The sequence below is a fragment of the Cavia porcellus genome, unplaced genomic scaffold (assembly GCF_034190915.1).
Source record: "Cavia porcellus strain 051 isolate PalLab524CR breed Dunkin Hartley unplaced genomic scaffold, mCavPor4.1 scaffold_32, whole genome shotgun sequence".
Taxonomy (NCBI): domain Eukaryota; kingdom Metazoa; phylum Chordata; class Mammalia; order Rodentia; family Caviidae; genus Cavia; species Cavia porcellus.
The window spans coordinates 29,453,055-29,472,274 of NW_026947515.1; the positions used below are offsets into that span (position 1 = coordinate 29,453,055).

The 19,220-nt window shown below is 57.1% G+C and overlaps 1 protein-coding gene across 6 annotated transcripts in view; it reads left to right on the forward strand.

Annotated features, from left to right (window-relative positions):
- Nucleotides 1-19,220, forward strand: part of Baiap2 (BAR/IMD domain containing adaptor protein 2) — a 66,465-nt gene that overhangs the window by 38,882 nt on the left and 8,363 nt on the right. For 4 of the 6 annotated variants that reach the window (XM_005001434.3, XM_003464890.4, XM_005001432.3 and 1 more), the window contains exons 4-12: nucleotides 2,176-2,237; nucleotides 2,931-3,002; nucleotides 3,569-3,706; nucleotides 13,742-13,894; nucleotides 16,145-16,369; nucleotides 16,553-16,754; nucleotides 17,293-17,494; nucleotides 18,490-18,558; nucleotides 18,944-19,106. In XM_005001434.3, coding sequence (XP_005001491.1) covers nucleotides 2,176-2,237; nucleotides 2,931-3,002; nucleotides 3,569-3,706; nucleotides 13,742-13,894; nucleotides 16,145-16,369; nucleotides 16,553-16,754; nucleotides 17,293-17,494; nucleotides 18,490-18,558; nucleotides 18,944-19,106 — 1,286 coding nt within the window. The remainder of the gene's footprint in view (nucleotides 1-2,175; nucleotides 2,238-2,930; nucleotides 3,003-3,568; nucleotides 3,707-13,741; nucleotides 13,895-16,144; nucleotides 16,370-16,552; nucleotides 16,755-17,292; nucleotides 17,495-18,489; nucleotides 18,559-18,943; nucleotides 19,107-19,220) is intronic. The other 2 variants (XM_063242317.1, XM_063242318.1) reach the window with 1 other exon arrangement.

Genomic DNA, 19,220 nt, shown 5'->3' on the forward strand with positions numbered 1-19,220 from the left:
AGCAGGTGGGTCCCAGACCTTCCAGTCACAGGAGCACAGCAGACCATAAACATAGAGTGTGCTTCTCTCTGTGCTTCCTGGCCTCAAGGTTAGTGGAAAGTTGTCCTAGAGAGTTGACAGATTCAGGGAGACCAACAGACATCGGGGTTCGCCAGGGTGGCCGTGTATGTTCTAGCAGCCACGCCGCCCCCCATCCGTGTCTCCATCATGTCATTACCACCCATTACCACCTTCGCCCCAGCCCCTGCGCTGGTCTGTGGTCCCCAGGTTTCCTTTCCACCTGGTAGATGAAGACCAGGCTCTGCCATGCTATGTTTTGTGCCATTGTCCCTGGTTCCTTTCCTGAGGACCACGAAACCCAAGTTGGAGATAGGGTCACAGTCTGACTCGTGGCCTCTCCTACCTTAGGCTCACGTGCCACCTTCAGCCTGTGATTCACAGCCACCAAGCATTTCCAATCGTGTTGGTACAGCTCCTGGGGGCACAGCACCTGTCACTCCAAGTCGCTAGCCCAATGGCAACATTCAGCCTGGGAGCCGAGCAAGCAGGGGCCTGTGGCACAGAGACGCAGGCGTGTTGTGGAGTGGGAGAGGTGTGTGTGGTAGTTAGGCTGTGTGTGCTTCCCTCCAGGCAGCTGACACTGAGGGGTCCCCGCCAGGAGAGTTGGGCCAGCTGGGTGGAACCCAGGCCAGCAGTGGAGACTGAGCAGGGCTGAGTCCTGGCTGTGGGCCCTGGGCAGCTCTGCCTGCTTACTGTGGGGGGAGGGCGCTGGTACACCTGGCTGGTTGTGCTAATTAAGAAAGATGGCAAAAAAAAAAAGCTGGGCATGATGGTGTATGCCTCTAATCCCAGCACTTGAGAGGCTGAGGCAGGAAGGTCATTGTGAGTTTGAGACCAGTCTGGGCTACAAAGTAAGCTCAAGGCCAGCCTGAACTGCATAGTGAAACCCGGTCTCAAAAATACAAAAAAAAAAAAAAAAAAAAAGACCTCAGGGCAGGGATGTAGCTCAGTGGCACAGCGCCTGCCTGGGAAGTGTAAGGTCCTGAGTTTGACTCACAGTACAAAACACAAACACACACAAAGAAAGATGTCAGTCAAGTGCCTGGTCCTTGGTCATTGCTCAGTGTCCTATAGCCATTGTAGCTGAGACAGTCCTGAAGGATCTGGCCTTCCTGGAACCCAAACAGGAGGGATGGAGATACCTGGGGCTAGCTGCATTCCTGGAGGAACTCACGTAGATAAGGCTTCCTCCTGGGCTCTAGAGAACTTGTTCCGGTTTCTGTGGACCTCTGTGGCACCAGAGGCTCCTCGGTAGCTGCCCTGCCTGCTTAAGCCCTGGGCCACATCACCCTGGGGTGTCTAGGTAGGAGCAGAGAGAAAAGTCCTTCAGGCAGGACGCAGGGCAGGGCTTACTAGAACATGGCCAACACCCGAGACAGGGACGGGCACTCCTGCTGTTTATGTCCACATCACGTGCTCAGGGCTGGGTCCCCAAAACGGCCACTCAGTACACACTGGCCTGGACTCCTGAGCTCTTGCCCCACTGTCTGCAGACAAGGACGTGAGGCCATTTCCCTAAAAGGGGCGGGACCCTGAGGGTCTCAGGGACAGAGCAGGTGCACACTCCCTGCTGGGAGCCTCAGTTTCACCGGCACTGATTTTGAGCTGACTCACTGTCCAGCTGCAGAGGAGGAAGTGTGGTCAGTCTCTTCTCCCTGAGGCCTGTGTCCCTTGCCTTGGCTGGAGTGGAAGTGAGAGAAACGGTGCGGGCCCACCTAGGGTGTGTGGTCGTTGGCACCTGCATGCATGCACCTGAGATGCTGCCTGGGAGGAAGTGTGTACGTAGCTCTGTGTCTCGCCTGGGTCCTGAACATCTGCTTCATGCAGACACTCAAGGTCTCCCAAAGATGCCAGGTGGTCTGACCTGAGACCCTTTGTATTCTAGAATTTTGTTCACCAGATTCCTTCCCACACCACTTCTGTTTGGCCGTGGCCCCTGGGAGCTACACTGCCTGGGGTCACAGGCAGCCAATAAGAGCTTGCTGAGTGGAACCTCCTGTCACACACAGCCCACAGGCCCCCGAATGGCCTGCTGGTGTCTTACTCAGCCCCAGGGTGGTGGGCAGGTGGCAGTTTGGTGTGTGTAAGCTATTTCTTCATGTCCTGCCCTCCTAGGGGACGTTCTCTTCCAAATGGCTGAAGTCCACCGGCAGATACAGAACCAGCTGGAAGAGATGGTGAGTCCAGGACCCACTCTTTTAGTGGGGAAGAACAAATGCAGGGTGCCTGGGCATCAGATCTGGCTGAGTGCTTCGAAATTGAACCCGCATGCGGCTACTTCACAGTCCTGTGGCCACAGTGGCAGAGACACACTCTGGACTCCGGAAAGGGGTCACATGGCATGCTGTGCAGCTTGGGGTCCCCAAGTATAGGAAGGCCTAGGTGGAGAGAGCACGGGTCAAACCAGGGTTTCAGTCTCAACTGGCCTGAACTAGGCAGGGTGTGTGAGCACCAATCCCAGAGAAATCCTGGCAGCAGCCCCCGTGAGGACCCAGCATCCACCACTGGTGAGCTGGAAAGTCGGATTTCCTGTGGACCTCAACTGTGTAGACAGGCCAGCAAATACGATATCCCTGAACCAGTACAGTGAGGGAAGACCAGCCGGCAGTGTCCCATGTATGGCAGGGAGCCGCAGGCAGCCGTGGAGATCTTTCCAATTCCCTTCAGCTCAGCTCCATCAGCCTTGGCCTAAGTGACCCCAGTGTAGGGTGGCAAAAGGATGGGGAAGAAGTGGGACCTCTGGGACATTGGACTCCCCAGATTAATCAGCATTTGGGACGTTAGGCCCTTTTGCTTGCTGGAGGCCAGGGCTCCTGCTCCCAGGCGGTGTACTGGAGCTCAGTGGTGCTCTGTTTTCTCTCCGTGTCTAGCTGAAGTCTTTTCACAATGAGCTGCTTACCCAGCTGGAGCAGAAGGTGGAACTGGACTCCCGGTACCTGAGTGTAAGCACACCCTGCAGCTCACCTCCTGGGCTCCTATGGGCTCAGACCCTCCCTCTGCCTGTGTCCGCACCCTGTCTTTGCCTCCCACCCAGGCAGGGGCCTTGGCCTGAGTGTTCCTGGTGCCCATCTATGACCCTGTGCAGTTACCCCAACTCTCAGTCACTTGTAAAGCTCATGACATGGCCTAGCTGCCCTCCGGAGCCCTCACAGGCACTCTGGCTTGTTGTATTTCGCTGTCCATTACCGTGAGCCGGGGGAAATCATGGGCCCCCACTCCTGGCTGTGTATTCCACACCGAGTTTACAAGTTACCGCAGGTATTTACTGTACTTCACAAGGGAGTAGAGCCAGGCTCCTTCCCCAGGTCTGCGGGAAGCAAGGCCTGTGTGGCCTCGCAAGGCTGAGGTCTTTGGCTGGGACCCCTGCTCTGATTGCTGCTGAGCACTTCCTGCGGTCCTGCGCCAGGGCCTGCTGTGGCCCAGGGACAGCCGAGGATGGTGGAGGAAGGGAGCTGCTGCTCAGCGGCTTCGGTGAGTCTCACGGACCTGTTTTGTTGTGGACCTGCAGGCTGCACTGAAGAAATACCAGACAGAACAGAGAAGCAAAGGAGATGCCTTGGACAAGTGTCAGGCCGAGCTGAAGAAGCTTCGCAAGAAGAGCCAGGGCAGCAAAAACCCACAGAAGTACTCGGACAAGGAGCTGCAGGTAGGATTGCCCGGCGCCAGGTGCCCTCCGTTGCTCCCCACCTGGGGCCTCTTCTCCGTTTGGGGCTGCATGGCCCTGTAGTGACAGGTGAAGGGAGAGCCCTCACGTGCCCACCAGCCATCAAGCCAACTCAGTCAAGCCCTGGGCCTACTCTGCTGGGAGATCTGGAGTGAACCTCTGGTTCCCAGCTGTTGGGAAGGCCGGCTTCTTCGCCCCCTGCCTCGATGTTAGCAAAGGCTTCTGGGAGTTTCTTGGCTACCGGAGAAAAAAATCCAGATTAAATCCTCCCTATGTGCCCCTGGTTGGCACCAGGAACCAAACCCCAGACCGATAGTAATCCCAGCCAGCCTGTCAAGGGCAACCATGGCACGTGGCCTTGGGGGCTTTTTGGGTTTCTCTTGCCAACCTGCCAGTACCACATGCTAGACAGGCCAGAGTTAGGTTATGCCCTCCAGTCCTATCACACGCCACTGTCTTTACACGGAGCAGCCCAGGACGCACTTTGCCACTCTTGAGGTCAATCTTGTTTGTAAAGGAGACAGCAACCTCGGCTGTCCTGGCTTCTGTAAGAGCCCTTGAGCAGGACTGGGTGTGGCTCTGCAATTAGCATCTGGCCTGCAGTCCACCCTTCTAGGTGGCAGTGAGTGCCTCTGGCCTTTCCCCAGGACCAGGAGGACAAGTTCTGTGTCCACCCCTGGCTCTGGCCAGCAGGAGGCAGCCCTGCGGGGGACACTTGGAAGAGCTGGGCTGTGCCAAAGGGGAGGACAGGGCCAGCCAAGTAGCCCTGAATGAGAATGAGGACCCCATGTCCCGAATAAGAAACAGCAGGAGCGGGAGGTATGGACCCGGCTCCACTGCTGCTGCTGGGCTCTGCACGTACGACCCTGCAGTGTGGCAGTAATGTTCCTGCCACCACCATGTGAAGCGTGTGTTTGTGTGTCCAGGGTCTTTGGCTCTGTGGCTTTGTTTTGTTTCCGTCCACACCCACGGCAGCTCTGAGGGCAGAGAGCCTTTTCCGTGACTGGGCTCTTCCTGGGGCCCTGTGGGGTTGAGGAGCACAGCACGGATGTGTCAGTGTTTGTCTTTTTCTCTTTTCTCTGACCTTTGCTGTCTTGGGACACTGGGGCCAGCCACCTCTGGTAGGCTGGGGCCTGCCCCTGTCCTTGAGGCCCACCTTTGTTTTTTTAAAACCTGGGAGCATCCTGATTGCAATGCAGTTTACATGCTATACAATCTGCCATGTAAAGTGTGCAGTTCAGTGGTTTTGAGTATTTTCATGGAGTTGTGAAACCATCACCCTAATTTGGAGCATTTTTTATCACCCTAAAAACCTCATACTCATCCAGAGTCACCTCTACTTTCCCTGTGCCCCCTCCGTGCCAGCTCGATCCTGTCCTCTGAGAGTTTCCTGTCCTATGCATTATCTGTGGTGGGTGTCACGCGTATAGTGTGGCACAGTCAACCTGTTCTGAGTTTTGTCTACACTGTGGCGCATGGGCAGTCCCATGCTTTTATCCTGGCATATCGATGCCTGCCATCTACAGCTCAGCAGCCATGGGTCACATGACTGTGTGAGGCTCTTCTCGCTCAGGATGAGGCCCTTGGTCCATGCACTGGCCTGTACTGTGGCCAGCTCACCAGGATCCATCGTGGGAGTGTCCAGTTGGGCTGATTATGACTTACCCAGTCCAGAAATGCCCATCTTCCCTCAGTTCATCTCCAACCTGCTTTCCTTCTTGTTAATTCCAGCCCTGAAGCTATCCCTTGTCCATGATGCTAGCCAGTCTCTTCAGGAAGTGTTGACCATACCCCTGTCTCCAACTGCCACAACCCCTCTTTTGGGCCCTGTGGACTGGAGGTGGGATTTGCCCCTGCAGCTGCCCCGTCTCCATGCACATAGGTAGGGCTGTCTCTCCGATGGTCTCCCAGGCCTGCCAGGGCCATGGGACCATGCAGCTCCCTCCTTCCCCTCGGGGTTACTTTGATCACTTCATGGTCTCAGACTGACCTGGGCCTGGGTATGGAGGCCATTTGAGAAGTGTCCAGTTCTGCTTCCATCACTGTGGGCTTTGTGCCTTGGGCAAGGCAGGGTCCTTCGCTTCCCTCACCTGCCCCAGTGACTACCTGTGAGGGCACAGTGGGCACTACACTGAAAGTGCTGAGTATGGAACTGAAGGGGTTGGTGGCAGGGCTATTCAGATAGCCTGTAGGTGTCCCTCCCACTGTAAACCTGGCACCCTTAACTGAGACTCTCCATGCTTGGAGAACTGAAGCACCAGCTGTAGCTGATGTGAAGCCAGGTTCCTGCAGCTCAGGAAGGTCAGGGCTTTGGATGTGGCATGGGAGTGGCCTGCCTCATCCCAACAGTGGGCAGGTGTATTGATCCTCACGAGTCTGATGGGATGGGAACAGAAGCTGGGCTCTGGGGCCTGATTGACTGGCTGTTCAGTGATGCCTGTCCAGCTGAGGTCCTGGTCCTCCCAGCTCCTGGGTCCTGGGCTTGAGGGAAGTGTGGGGGGACTGTGGTAAGCAGGAGTAGGAGGGGTGGGTGGTAACTAGTGTGGGGTGCAGCAGTGTCCAGGTGTGGGTGCCTCTGGCTGGAGATGCCTGAGACCAGCTGGCCCTGACCACTCTTCCCAGCACCTTAGCCTTCTGGCTTCCTGGCTTTTCCTTGCCCACATCTGATGCTGACTTTTCTTTCTGGGTCTGGGGCTTCTTTTGTGCCTTGTCATTAGTGGTCAACCTTGTCTCTATCTCCACCACCTGGCTCTCACTGAGTTGCCCCTGGCTCAAGAACACACAATACTTCTTAGCCTCAGTTTCCCTGACTGTGAAGGTTCCTCACCTGACCAGACAGAGCTGAGCAGCGCTTGGCATAGCGCAGCCCATGCACAGCAAGGTGGGCATCCTGGGTGTGTGAAAGTCCATGACTGGCACCGTGTCCTACCTTGGGATCACTACTAAAGTCCATGCCCCAGTGTTGACCACCTTTGCTGCCACCATTAGAGGAAGAGATGCATGAGGCTGCCCCATCCTGGTCTTCTCAGGCATAGCTCAGTGGGCTGGAAAGGAGGGCTTCGAGATGTAATCATCAGACTTGGGTCCCATGCACCCCACCCACAAGGTGAATGGTTTATCTTGCAAATTAGTGACTGCCATCACTGGTGTATTTGGAACCCAACACAGCTGCGGTCCCTGTCAACCTTCTGGACCCTGTGTCCTGGGGGTTTCTGGACAGGAGCTCGTCAGGGACATCCTGTGGCCATGACCCATCGCGGGGAACCCATGACACTTGTGGGGTTAACCCTGTGCCCTGAGGCACCTGCCTGGCAGAGGGCCCCCAGCACATGCCGCCCTCCCCGGTGTCCCCTCTGCCATTAGGCCTTGCCAAAAGTGAGTCCATGTGTGACAGTGTTCAGGCCTGTGTCCCACACTGCACTGAGGACAGTTGCTACCCACACGTGTGGCAGGGAGTGAGATACAGCTGCTAGGGTTGTGGGGAGAGTGAGGCTACCCAGAGCCTGCCGGGAGAGAGAAAGGGATGAGATCGTCATCCTGGGTCTTCATGACAGCCACTCAGGCTTGGGACTGTCCTGAGCCTGCCCAGGCTGTGGGCTGCAATTTCCATAGAAAGAACTAATTTAATTATAGGTCAGGGAACAGGAACATAGAAGCATTGGGGCCACTAACTGGGACAAAGAGTTTTATATAAAAGGAGGGATGTACCCAAGGGCACCCTCATGACCCGAGGGCTGCACCCTCCCCCCACCAGCGTTCAGTCCCCATTCAGTCACCGTCCAGGCACCAGGGAGGAGCCTGTCTCCACGGAACCTGCAGGACCCTTCTGTAGGAACACAGTGGCGTCTCTGTGCCCAGCTCCAGAGCAAAGGGGCCACTTCAGCCTCGAATGCACCCAGCCTGTATCCTTCTCGCGGGGACAGGCATTTGCCTGCATGCACTTGGAGTCCAGGTGGGAGGCAGAGAGGACCGTGATTTAACAGCCACCCCGTTCCTTTTTCCTCAGCAGCTCTGCCCACAGGAGGCAGCCACATGGCTGTGTGGCCACCCAGGGATGGAGGCATTGCACTGAGCTGCCCACTGTGGGATGAGGCAGGCCACTCCCATGCCACGGTGTTTCTTCCTCCTGCTGCACGGCTTTGGTGCCTGCCAGAGCTGCTTCCTCACCTGGCTAGGCTTTCCTCCTCTCAGGGTTTCCTTGCCCACATCTGCTGCTGACTGTCCCAGTAGCTGGGCTGTCCCAGTACTGTGTTCTGAGTCCTGGGTGATTCTAACCAAAGTCTTCCCTGGCCAGCTGGTGTCCCAGGGCTCCTAGCTAAGGGTCAGGGCAGGCAGAAGGTTCCTTATGCCTAGCACTCAGAGCCCTGCTGGGAGAAGCCAAGTGAGTTGTAGACACTATTCCCCTCTGCAAGTCCTTGGGGCTGGATTTCTCCTGGTTTCATTTTTGTCCCATTTGACCCCTCTCCCAGCCTTAGTCTCAGGAGACCGAGCACAGGTAGGAGGCCTTCCCGAGCGTGACAGTCCTGTGCCACGTGAGACCTGCTTTTCTGCTCCTGTTCTGTGACTCTGTGACACCATGCTCCCTGGCTCTGGCCCTTGCTCTCCTCTCTGGAGTAGAGCAGCCTGGATTGTACCAGGCCAAGAGGCCACATGCCCATAGGAACCCGCTATCCATGCTGTGCTTGGCAGTGTGTGCTGCTGAGAGGTGGGTTGGAGTCAGGGGAAGCAGTTTGTCTTTCTTGACCTGTGTGCAGACTCCAGGAAGAGCAAGTGAGATCTCAGTGTTGGGACACCAAAGGCCTTGGGAGAGCCTGGAGAGAAACAGCTGGAGGCAGACAGGCAGCCCCACCCCACTCAGAATCTTGCTGGGCAGAGGTGGGGCCTGCTAGCCCTAGAGCAGATTGCAGAGAGGCCCAGAATGGCTCTGCCTAGCCTACCAGGCATCTGGGCAGCCCAGCCCATGTGTCCACTGACCTTTCCATGGGCCTGCTGCAGGGACACAGGCCTGTACCTCCCCCACCCCGAGGCCTCCCTGGATCAAGACTGAAAAGATACTGGATGCTACAGGGAGAGCCAGGGTCCCTGCCCGCTATCTGCACCTGTCTCCTCAGAGAGGAAGGACATAGGTGCTGGTGTGGGGAGAGGGAGCCCTTCTGTGTCCTAGGCAGGTGCCTGTTCTAGAGGACTTCGGGAAGAGGTGCTCCTGTGCTGGGAAACGACTCCACTTCCCTGGTCACTGTGACAGAGGTGGTCAGATGGCCTTGGCCCCTCCAGGGTCTTCAGTGAGCTCATTACCCCTCTGTGTTCTCAGCCCAAACACCCAGACTATGGTCTGAGAGGGGAGAGATTGATTCTATTTAAGGGGCTGTATAATTAACAAAGCAAAGATGAAATAGCCATAGTTTAGATCCTCAGAGAAGATAATAGCAGAGGCTGGGAGCCTTGTCTCTGAGTGTGAGGAGCTGCAGGCTGCCGAGCCAGCCTTGGCTTGGGCAGAGCTCTCCCTGTCAGCGTGGACAGACCCTGGGAACCAGGCAGACCCCACCTTCTTCTTGGCTGAAAGCCAGGAGGCCTCGCCAAGAAGGAGCGGGAGTACAAGCTGCCAGAGACCAAGTCCTCGCAGACGTTTGGACCTCTGCATGCCCAGGCAGCTGGATGACTGGGGACAGGGTGCTGTGCCCTGTGCCCCAGGGCTGGGCCAATCAGAATCAGAGCCTCCACCTCACTTAGCCATTGGGACCGGCTTGGTCCTTGGGGCTTCAGCCTTTACTGGATGGTAAGTCCCCTGGGGTGGACAGAAGTGGCCTAGCTTCCTTTCATGCCTTTGGGCTTGTGGAAATCTGGGGTATGGGGGCTTCAGGACATGTGCTGGGCAGGATGTGGGGCTTTTAGAACCTGTTGCTCGGAGCTACCCCTTGCCAATCTGATGCAAACTCTGAGGCCTTCCCCAAGTACATGGGGACCCAGGACGTGAGGATCCCTGCAGCCTGCTAGAGGATGCTCTCTGCCTAAGGATGTTGCTGTAACACATTTGCCTTAGAACATTTCCTGTTGCTGTAGCTAAACACCTGAGATGGGGTTGTTTTTAAAGGATGGAGGTTTATTTAGTTCTTGAGCCAGTTCTGGAGGCTTAGAGTCCAAGTGCCTGGTGCTTGTACCTGATGAGGGCTTCTCAACAGTGTCATCTGGCAGAGCAAGCCAGTGTGCTACCTTGGGTCCCTCTTCTTACAAAGCCACTGAATCCTCCTTGGGTCCCACCCTCATCACCTATCTAACTTGAATACCTCCCAAAGGCACTCCTTGGCCCATGCCACCAAAGATCATTGGCAGAAGATTTGGGGGATTAACTTTCAGCACAGGACCTTCTAGGAATACCGAGATTCCTCTTGGGGCAAGGAGGCTGGCTGGCTCCTCTGCACTGCCCTGGCCCCGCACTTGCCTGAGCTCTTGTATTTGGGAGATTTAAAGGGCTTGTGATCCTCTGGCCCGGAGGCCCCAGGCTGTGTGGGTTCTCGGGCCTACCATACCAGGCGGCCTGGGCAGCAGGCCTCAGGGAAGCGCATGGGCGCAGTGGGCCGGCAGTTCTCAGTGGCTCCGGGCAACACAGGCGACCAGCTTTTGTTTCCACTTGCACACAGCCCGGCTAATGGGGTCTAAGCTGTCCCCCAGGGAGCCCTTGTTCCCAGGGATGGCAGAGAGTGAGATTTCTAGCTGCAGGGGAGCTCCAGGAGCAGCCCAAGCATCTGAGAAACAGGGAAAGCTGAAGCGTTGTGGGACAAGGTGAACTGCAGTGGCTTCGGATTTTTCTAGAACACCTCTCCCTGCTCTGAGTCACACCTTGCTGGGGGAGAAGAGGAAACACACGCTTGCTCTCCTCTCCACAATCACTTCTGTCTTCTCGGATTACAGGGCTGTGCAGCCCAGGGTGACTAAGTGGAGCATTTTTGTGGGTCTTAAATGCTTTCAGCTGGGTGTTTCTATAGTGCCGTCACCATAGCACCCAGCTAAGCAAGGAGCTGAGGCAGCGCGGGCGGCGACAAGCTCAGTGCCATTTCGGCTGGCTTGTTCCATGCTGTCAAGGTGTAGGGCTCACGTTGTGCTCTGCATTCTTCAGAAAGCTCAGACACCCCTGCCCTCATGGGCACCCCTGTCTACCCAGCACCCACGGGGTTGGCCGACACCTCCTTACTCTGTGTCCCTTACTGTCCCCTTCATGGGGTGACATGTCTCACTTGGCACAGATTTCCAGGACCTGCCCGGAGAAATTGTGACCTTTCTCTGTGAGGAGTCAGCAACCTGCTAAGGGAGTCAGGATGGTCAGCTCTTGTTCCTGGACAATGTGGCAGTCTCATGTCACCAGAAGACTTGGCAGGCAGGGAAGCCCAGGGCCACTGAGACACTCAGGGCCTGGAGGCTCTGTCCTGGTTCTCATGACCCCTGCCTGGACTGGCTGTCCAGTGGTGGCTCAGAGAACGGACACCTTCAGAAGTTGGGGCACCTGCAGTCAGGCTGTCTGCTCTCCCTTCACTGGGCTCTGGGGTGCGACCTGCGGGGTTCTCAACCTTTCTGGCTCCTAAGGAGAAACCTTAAATACCACTCTCTCCTTGCCCTAGAGGCTGCCAGACCTTGCTAATGAGGCCAGTGCCAAGTGCAGTGCACTGCACTCCAGGGAACAGTGGCTCGATGTGAAGGTGCGTCGCAGCCTATAAACCCAGAAACCAGCGGGCAGGTGGGCAGCACCGACTCCAAGGCCTCAGTGCAGGAGGCACTGTTCTCAGGGCAAGAGAACTCAGGGGACCTCGTGTCCTGGTTTATGCTGCTGTCCTGGGGTAACTGAATGTTCCAAGTAGTGCCTTCTCTTCTCCAAAGTTCTGTGAAAGAATAGCTTGCGTGGAGACTGTGGGGCTGGCATCTCTGCCCACTTCTGTTTCCTAGTAGCTCAGCCAAGCAAAGAGAAACTCTGGGCAGCTGCAGTCCAGGGCTGGGTGTGGCTTTGGGCCTCTCTATGGGCACAAGCTCACCCTCTCCATGAGCCTTGCCATGCCCCACCCAGGCCCTCCCTCCTGGAAGCTTTGGAAAGGAGCCCAGACCAGACCCAGGGCACAGTGCGCGGGTACCCCTCCTCCATTGCTTCTGGGCGTCCTTCCTGCCATAGCCTGAGAGGTGCTGTGAATCTGAATGACTGCTTCCCACTAACCAGAGTAGGAGCTTCTGCGAGGAGGAGGTTCTGGGAGCAGGAGAGGGAGGCCCTGGTAGGCACATGTTATGTAACTAGAGGAAGCGTACTTGCAGCAGTGGGGAGGGGCAGGGGGTAGGGGGAGGGGGAGGAAGAGATGGTGGCTGTGCCATCACTGCAGGGAACAGAGCTGCTGGAGAGCGTCTTAGGGATGCCTGGAGCCTTTGACTTGGTGCTTAGACTTCTCTCTCCTGAGTGCCATCCTGGATTCCATCAGGCAGGCCCTGTGGCCACTATTCCTGGTGGTTCCAGCTAGCATGTAGAGATAAGGGTAGTAACCCTGCTATTTTGAGACCCACTTAAGTTACTCTCCCAGAGGTAATGAATGCAGCTCAGTGTGGAAGCTGGGGGGCTGGCTGCGGGAACGTAGGGAACAGAGTCTGTGTGCCATGACAGGGCTGAGCAGGCTCTGTGGGACAATCTGGCTCACTTGCACTGACTGGTAGGCAGACATGGTAGGCTGGTGGCCACACTGGGGACCAGCCCACACCAGCTGGCTCCTCCCTGCTATCCAGCTGAGCCCTGCATGGAGAGGCCCCCAGAGAACAGCCTGCTGCTCACGCCCCCACCGCCCACACTCCACCGCCCACCCACGCTGAGTCAGAGCTGCAGGCAGCGTGAGTCAGATGGTAGACGTCCTTGCAGGCAGGCCTGCTCCTGCAGGAAGACAGCCTTTTCAGGAAGCAGTTCTGCAGGAGCTCCCCCCAGCCAGGGATGGGGGCACCCTCTGCTGCAGGCCAGAGGGAGTTCAGTCTGAGTAAGGTATGTCAGAGGCCAGGAGGGTCAGGCTCCTGAAGTGTGCTGGAGAGGTGGTCCTGTGGCTTTGCAGATTTGGGTGGTCATTCATATCCTTGCTGACGGTTTGAACCCACGGCACCTTCAAGGGCCACGCGGCTTCCAAAGCCACTGCGTTTGGCCACATATTTACCCCAGCCCTAACCTTGGAGGCTCCATGGCAGAGCGCTGAGGGTCAGGGTCACTTTTTAGTCTTGGCTCAGTGAGGGCTACTCCCCCACGTGCATCCTGTTCACTCCAGTGTGACCCCCACACGTGTCTCCAGGAAGGGGCCTGCCCCACTCCCACTCGGTGCCATATCTTCCTCTCAACCTTTTAAGCACTCAACTGACCGGGGAGAGATGCAGTCTCCTGAAGGACAGTCCCCAAGGGGCTTTCCCTGCCTAGCAAAGAAACACCAAGACAGTCTCGGGCTTTTCTATGGCAGGAGCATCCCCTCAGTCAGCGTCCCCAGCTGTCGCTGCCCTGTGTCTCATGCTCAAACTGAGGCTCAGAAGCTGAGAGCCCATCACGTGTCACAGGAAGACCAGCAAGGTCCCTCATAAACGGCACTGCGATGGGGCTGCAGATTTAGCTCAGCGGCATAAGCGCCTGCCTTGCAAGTAGGCAATTGTGAGTTCGATCCCTGGTACTGATAAAAACAAAAAAGACCAAAAAAAAAAAAAATTTGCACTGTGAGACCTCATAGAAGGGCTGGCCTGGTCTCTGGGCACCTTCTATCCTCCCTTCTCGGAGGAGCCCCAGAGCCTGACCCTCAGCCTAAACCCCAGCAGGAAGCAAACCCTAGCCACCATGGTCAGCACTGTCAGGCACATGGGCGTGGCCACTAGAGACCTGGTCCTCAGGCGTCTCCTGAGCAGCCCAGACACCATTCCATCTCCAGTCTCCACTTGGTGAGAGTGGATACCTGTCATCTACATCCTCAGGGTGGCCCAGAGCCCCTGTGTATCCTCCTAGCGTTCATCCCAAATATCCTTCCTCCCCAGTACATTGACGCCATCAGCAACAAGCAGGGCGAGCTGGAGAACTACGTGTCAGACGGCTATAAGACCGCACTCACCGAGGAGCGCAGGAGGTTCTGCTTCCTGGTGGAGAAGCAGTGTGCCGTGGCCAAGAACTCTGCTGCCTACCACTCCAAGGTAAGGCGGTTCCTGGGCTGCTACTGCTGCTACGCTGGGCCACTGGGGGACGCATGAGGGGCAGAGCCCACCCTCCACCAGTGTGGCAGCAATGAGGAAGCAGGGGTGAAAACCTCTGCACTCCAGCCCCTGGAAGACTGCAGGGGCTGAGGCTTTGTCAGGAGATCTGGTAGATCTCAGGAACAAGGGTTCTAAAGAGCCATATCAGGAACTTCCAGGGCTCTTTTTTTTTTTTTTTTTTTTTTTTGGTCTTTTTCGTTTTTATCGGTACCAGGGATCGAACTCATGACTGCTTGCTTGCAAAGCAGACACTTATGCCGCTGAGCTAAATCCCCAGCCCCACTTCTGGGGCTCTTTGTGCTATGTGCCTGCTGGGGAGGTCCTGAGGGTAGGTTCCGAGACCACCACCATCACTCAGGTCTTGGTGAGACCGGGGCTGGCGCAGGCTGGGAAGCGGCACATGGTGCTCCTCACTGGGCACAGGGTTTCCAGCAGTGCCGACTCCATGCCTTCACTCTTTCTTTCTGACAGTCCCTCCATGAGGTCCCCCATGGGGTCCCCTGGGCCTCTGCTTTCCTGCCATGCCAAAGGCTTCTAGCCCCCAGCCAGGGACCCTATCATCCAAGACAAGGCCATGTCATCAGCTGCCACAGCTAGCTGTGTCTGGGGGAACCGGCCACCTCAGCCCTCTCAGCCTGCCCTTGTCCTTCGCTTATGTGTTCTGGCTTTCTGAGATGGCTCCTTCCCACATGGCCCTGCGAGTCTCCCTGGGTGAAATGTACACCTCTGCATCCTCAAACCACTGACTCTGTGGGGAATTCTGTCCTGGGAGGCTCCATGTCCCAGTGTCCGGCTGTCTTGCTGAGCGGTGGTCACAGTTCCCCATGAGGTGAGCTCCTCGGCAGAGGCCCTGCTGGGCTTCCCCTTTGGGAGCCTAGAGTCAAGAGGCCTAGAATGGTAGATGGCTGGAGTGGGCGCCCAGACCACAGGCTTCCTGCTATAAGCAGGTGGCGTGGGGCCCCTGTTCAATCGTAGTCCATACACTGGACCTGAGCTGGGGTCAGACTGTGTCCCTGGAACATTTCCAAAACTTAGAAGATGTGGTTTGGCAGCTGAGCTGGCCAAGAAGGCCCTGGTTGTATCCTTTCCAAATGAAGATCAGGAATCAGCAGGGTGCTCGTGGACACGGCCCTCCCCCCACTCACAGGTGTGCTCCTGCGTGCACACACAGGACTGAAACTACTGCTCTGGTACCTGTAGCCTGGGGCACCAAAGAGACACATGCCCGCCTCCCCACAGCCTTTCACTTTCATAGGCCTGCTCTGGCTATGGGCAGGAGCAGAACCAGGACAAGATGGCAATGGTGTCTGTACCTGGTGGGGGCATTACTGATCACGCCTTCTCTCCCTCTGTACCTTTGAAGTCCCTGCTGGGTGAACTGCTGTCCTACAGCTAGCTCAGAGCAGGCCTCCTGCCTGCACACATGGCCTCCACTCTGTAGCTAACAGCAGGTGGCTGTGCCCTCTAGTGGTGGCTAGGCCCAGTGATGCAGTCTGGGAGGAGAGCGCAGACCTGGTGTGGTGGCAGCAGCTGGCTGAGAGTCGTGCCCTTGGCCTGCAGCCACAGCCACCTGAGGAAGGGTAGGGGGAGCTGCAGATTCTCCACCACAGTGTAGCCCTTATAGTCCACTTGGCCTGATAGCCAGGGCTGGGGGCTTTCTGCTGGTGCCCAGGTCCCAAGCACAGCTACCCCTGGAGCACCCTACAGTAGGCGTCATTGCCACACTGTGGCTTCCTCATCCTTTGTCCATTGTCTCTGCTCGAGTATAGCCTGACTGTCTCAGGCAGGCTCCCAATCTCTGTGGTTGGACAGGACCAGTGGCCTTGACTTTGTCGTCTGCCAATGGCCATCTTCCCCAGCGTGACTTCCTCTCCTAGCCCCCTGGTGGCTCTGCCTTACTGTGGTGTGGCTTGCCCACAGAGGGGTTTCCCATCGTGTCTGACTGTGGGAGTCTCAGGGTGACCTCACCCTATGTGAGACAGCATAGCACCATACACTGTGCCTTTTGTGGGTGGGTCAGGGGCTCACAGATGGGCTGCTTCGCTGCAGTTGCCCCGTGAAGAGTAGCTCTGCCATGCACAGAGCACACACACAAGGCAACTGTGTTGGGGAGGCTGGACTCCGCTCGCTCACTACAGGAATGCTTCAGACACCCCTAACTCCCACTTTCCTGCTCCTCCTTTCCTGCAGGGCAAAGAACTGCTGGCCCAGAAGCTGCCATTGTGGCAGCAGGCCTGTGCCGACCCCAACAAGATCCCAGACCGTGCTGTTCAGCTCATGCAGCAGGTGGCCAGCAGCAATGGCTCCATCCTCCCCAGCTCCCTGTCAGCTTCCAAGTCCAACCTGGTCATCTCGGACCCCATTCCTGGAGCCAAGCCCCTGCCAGTTCCCCCTGAGCTGGCACCATTTGTAGGGGTGAGTCCTGGGCCTCCAGAAGCTCATGGGTATGGGAGTGACCCCATTTGGTGGGAGGTGGTATGTCCAGCCGCTTGTTCTCCCAGGGCCAGCCCAGTGTGCCAAGCCCAGGGCCCCCCTGGAGTGTTCTCTCCCAAGCCGGCCCCCCAGCGACGCCCTGCCCCTGCCTCCTCTTCTCTCCAGCGGATGTCTGCTCAGGAGAATGTGCCCATGATGAATGGCGTCGCAGGCCCGGACAGCGAGGACTACAACCCCTGGGCTGACCGCAAGGCTGCCCAGCCCAAATCCCTGTCTCCCCCGCAGTCTCAGAGCAAGCTGAGTGACTCCTATTCCAACACTCTCCCCGTGCGCAAGAGCGTGACCCCGAAGAACAGCTACGCCACCAGTAAGGGCCTGTGGGTGTTGGACTTGGTCCCCTCCATCCTACGCCTCCCCAGGCCTCTCATACTGCCTCACTCCTATGTAGAGGCCTGGGAGAGCCTTGGGCTTGGGAAAGCTTGTATGTCTAGTGCTTGGGGATGTTATGTGTATGGACAGCATGCACAGTTACATGTGCAACTGTGCTCATGCAGGTGCATTTGTGGGGGTATCATGCACACTTGTGTGCTGTGTGGGTTATGCATTTGCATGTTTACTGTGCATGTCTGCCTGTGTGTGTTTGCACGCATGGGTGGGCATGGTGTCATTGGGCTGCAGATGCAACGTGGTGAGTGACCTGACTGCTCACAGGCTGGCTCAAGCTATGACCAGGGCAGACTGATAGGCATGGGAGGGTTGCAGCTAACTATGAGCCAGTGCTTCCTATCCTGCCCGGGGTCCAGTCTGGGGTGCCATCACCATTTGCATCCAGGCTCCCTGCCTCTACTCTGGGTCCCATCTGCCCACCACCCATCCCCTCAAGCCCACCCCTGTTGTCCCAGCAGCAGAGAACAAGACTTTGCCACGCTCAAGCTCCATGGCAGCTGGCCTGGAGCGGAACGGCCGCATGAGGGTGAAGGCCATTTTCTCCCACGCGGCTGGCGACAACAGCACCCTGTTGAGTTTTAAGGAGGGCGACCTCATCACCCTGCTGGTACCAGAGGCCCGGGACGGCTGGCACTATGGAGAGAGTGAGAAGACCAAGATGTGAGTATCAGTCAGAGGGGTGCGGGTCCTGGGTCCCAGCCTGTTACTGGGCTTGCAGGGGCAGTGGCACTCAGATGCTCGATCCACGCTGGGTTCATTTGCCTGATGACCAGGTTATAGCTTCTCCTAGGATGAGCGTGACCCATGCCACTGTGGCCTTGCTGCACCCCTTGCTTTGACACAGTGTGGCAGCCCAACTGCTTATGTGCCGTAAAGACCTGGCCACTTCCCCGTGAACAGGTCCTTGACTTCCCAGGTGGTAGATGGCAGTGTTGGATTCGGCCTGACGGACACTGTAGCCTTCGTGTACCTCATCCCTCCTGTGGGTCTGACTGGCTCTCAGTTTCATTACCAAGTCACAGGGCCATGCCTGTCACACACAGGCTGTGCCAGGATCTTGTCTCTGCTGCATCTGGGGCTTCCTCTTCTCAGAAAGTTTTTTTGTCCATGTGTCTTTGGGCAAGAGAAGAAAGAAACAGTGTCCTTGGGGGAAGATAAACAAGAGCCGGGGCCTAGACCAGTGGTGGCAAACCTGTGGCATACATATCGCAGCTGACTTTTTATCATCATTCAATGCTCTAAAAGGTTCACCATCACTGCTCTAAGCCATACTTGCGCTGGCTCAATGCCCAGTGGTAGCTACAGGTCAGGGAGGGCCCTAAAATTAGAGGCCCCCACCCACTTCCAGTGGCCCTTCTAGTTTCGGAGCCACAACTCAAAGGGGTCAGGGGTGCATGGCAGGTAGTGCATAGCTCTGCCTGGGCCCCACCTTACGGTGGAAGTAATCACAGCCACAGCTTCAGCGGGCAGGGCTAGTCTGTGTCCACTTGGCTCAGCTCCCTGGTTTCCCCAGAGCAGGGCACCTGTCCCTCCACAGGTGGGTGCAGCCAGGCTGCAGAACTGGAAGGACTTGGGTCTGGGGGTGGGGACAGGATGCCACCCACTTGTCTGCCTGGGCCTATGGGTGGAGTGGTGACCTGGAGCTTCTCTTCCAGGAGAGGCTGGTTTCCTTTCTCCTACACCCGGGTCCTGGACAGTGACGGCAGTGACAGGTTGCACATGAGGTGAGTGGGATGTGTTTCCAGGTTCCTCCTCTGCCCAGCTGCACAGTTGAGGTCAGAGGGCTGCTGTGGCATCCAGAGGAGCTCTGGAGGTCAGTGCTGTGTGTAGTGGCCTGTTGTGGCAGGGTACACCTCTGCTGCCTGTCTCCTGGGAATAGGGTGTATGGGGACACAGCCCTCTCATATAGATCTTGAGGTCATCTGGCACTTGGGGACTCAGCTGGTCCTAGTGGGAGTGAGTGAACCCAGGCAGGTTGGGAAGTCACTGCAGGACTCAGTCCCTCCTCTACCATCTATGGGCACCATGGGTGCCTGGACCTGGTGGAGGCACAGAGGCCAGAAAGCCTATGGGCTATCTGGTCAGCCCCTGAGCCCCACGTCCCCATAGCCTACAGCAGGGCAAGAGCAGCAGCACAGGCAACCTCTTGGACAAGGACGACCTGGCCATTCCACCTCCTGACTACAGCACATCCTCCCGGGCCTTCTCCAACCAGACAGCTGGCACCTTCAAGCAGAGGCCCTACAGTGTGGCCGTGCCTGCCTTCTCCCAGGTGAGTTCTGGGCTCTTAGCAGGGACCCTGAGTGGAGACGGTTGTCCTGCCAGACGGGCCTGGGAGAAGGGTTTAGTTTGGGACTTGGGCCACATGAATGCCTGTGGGTCAGTG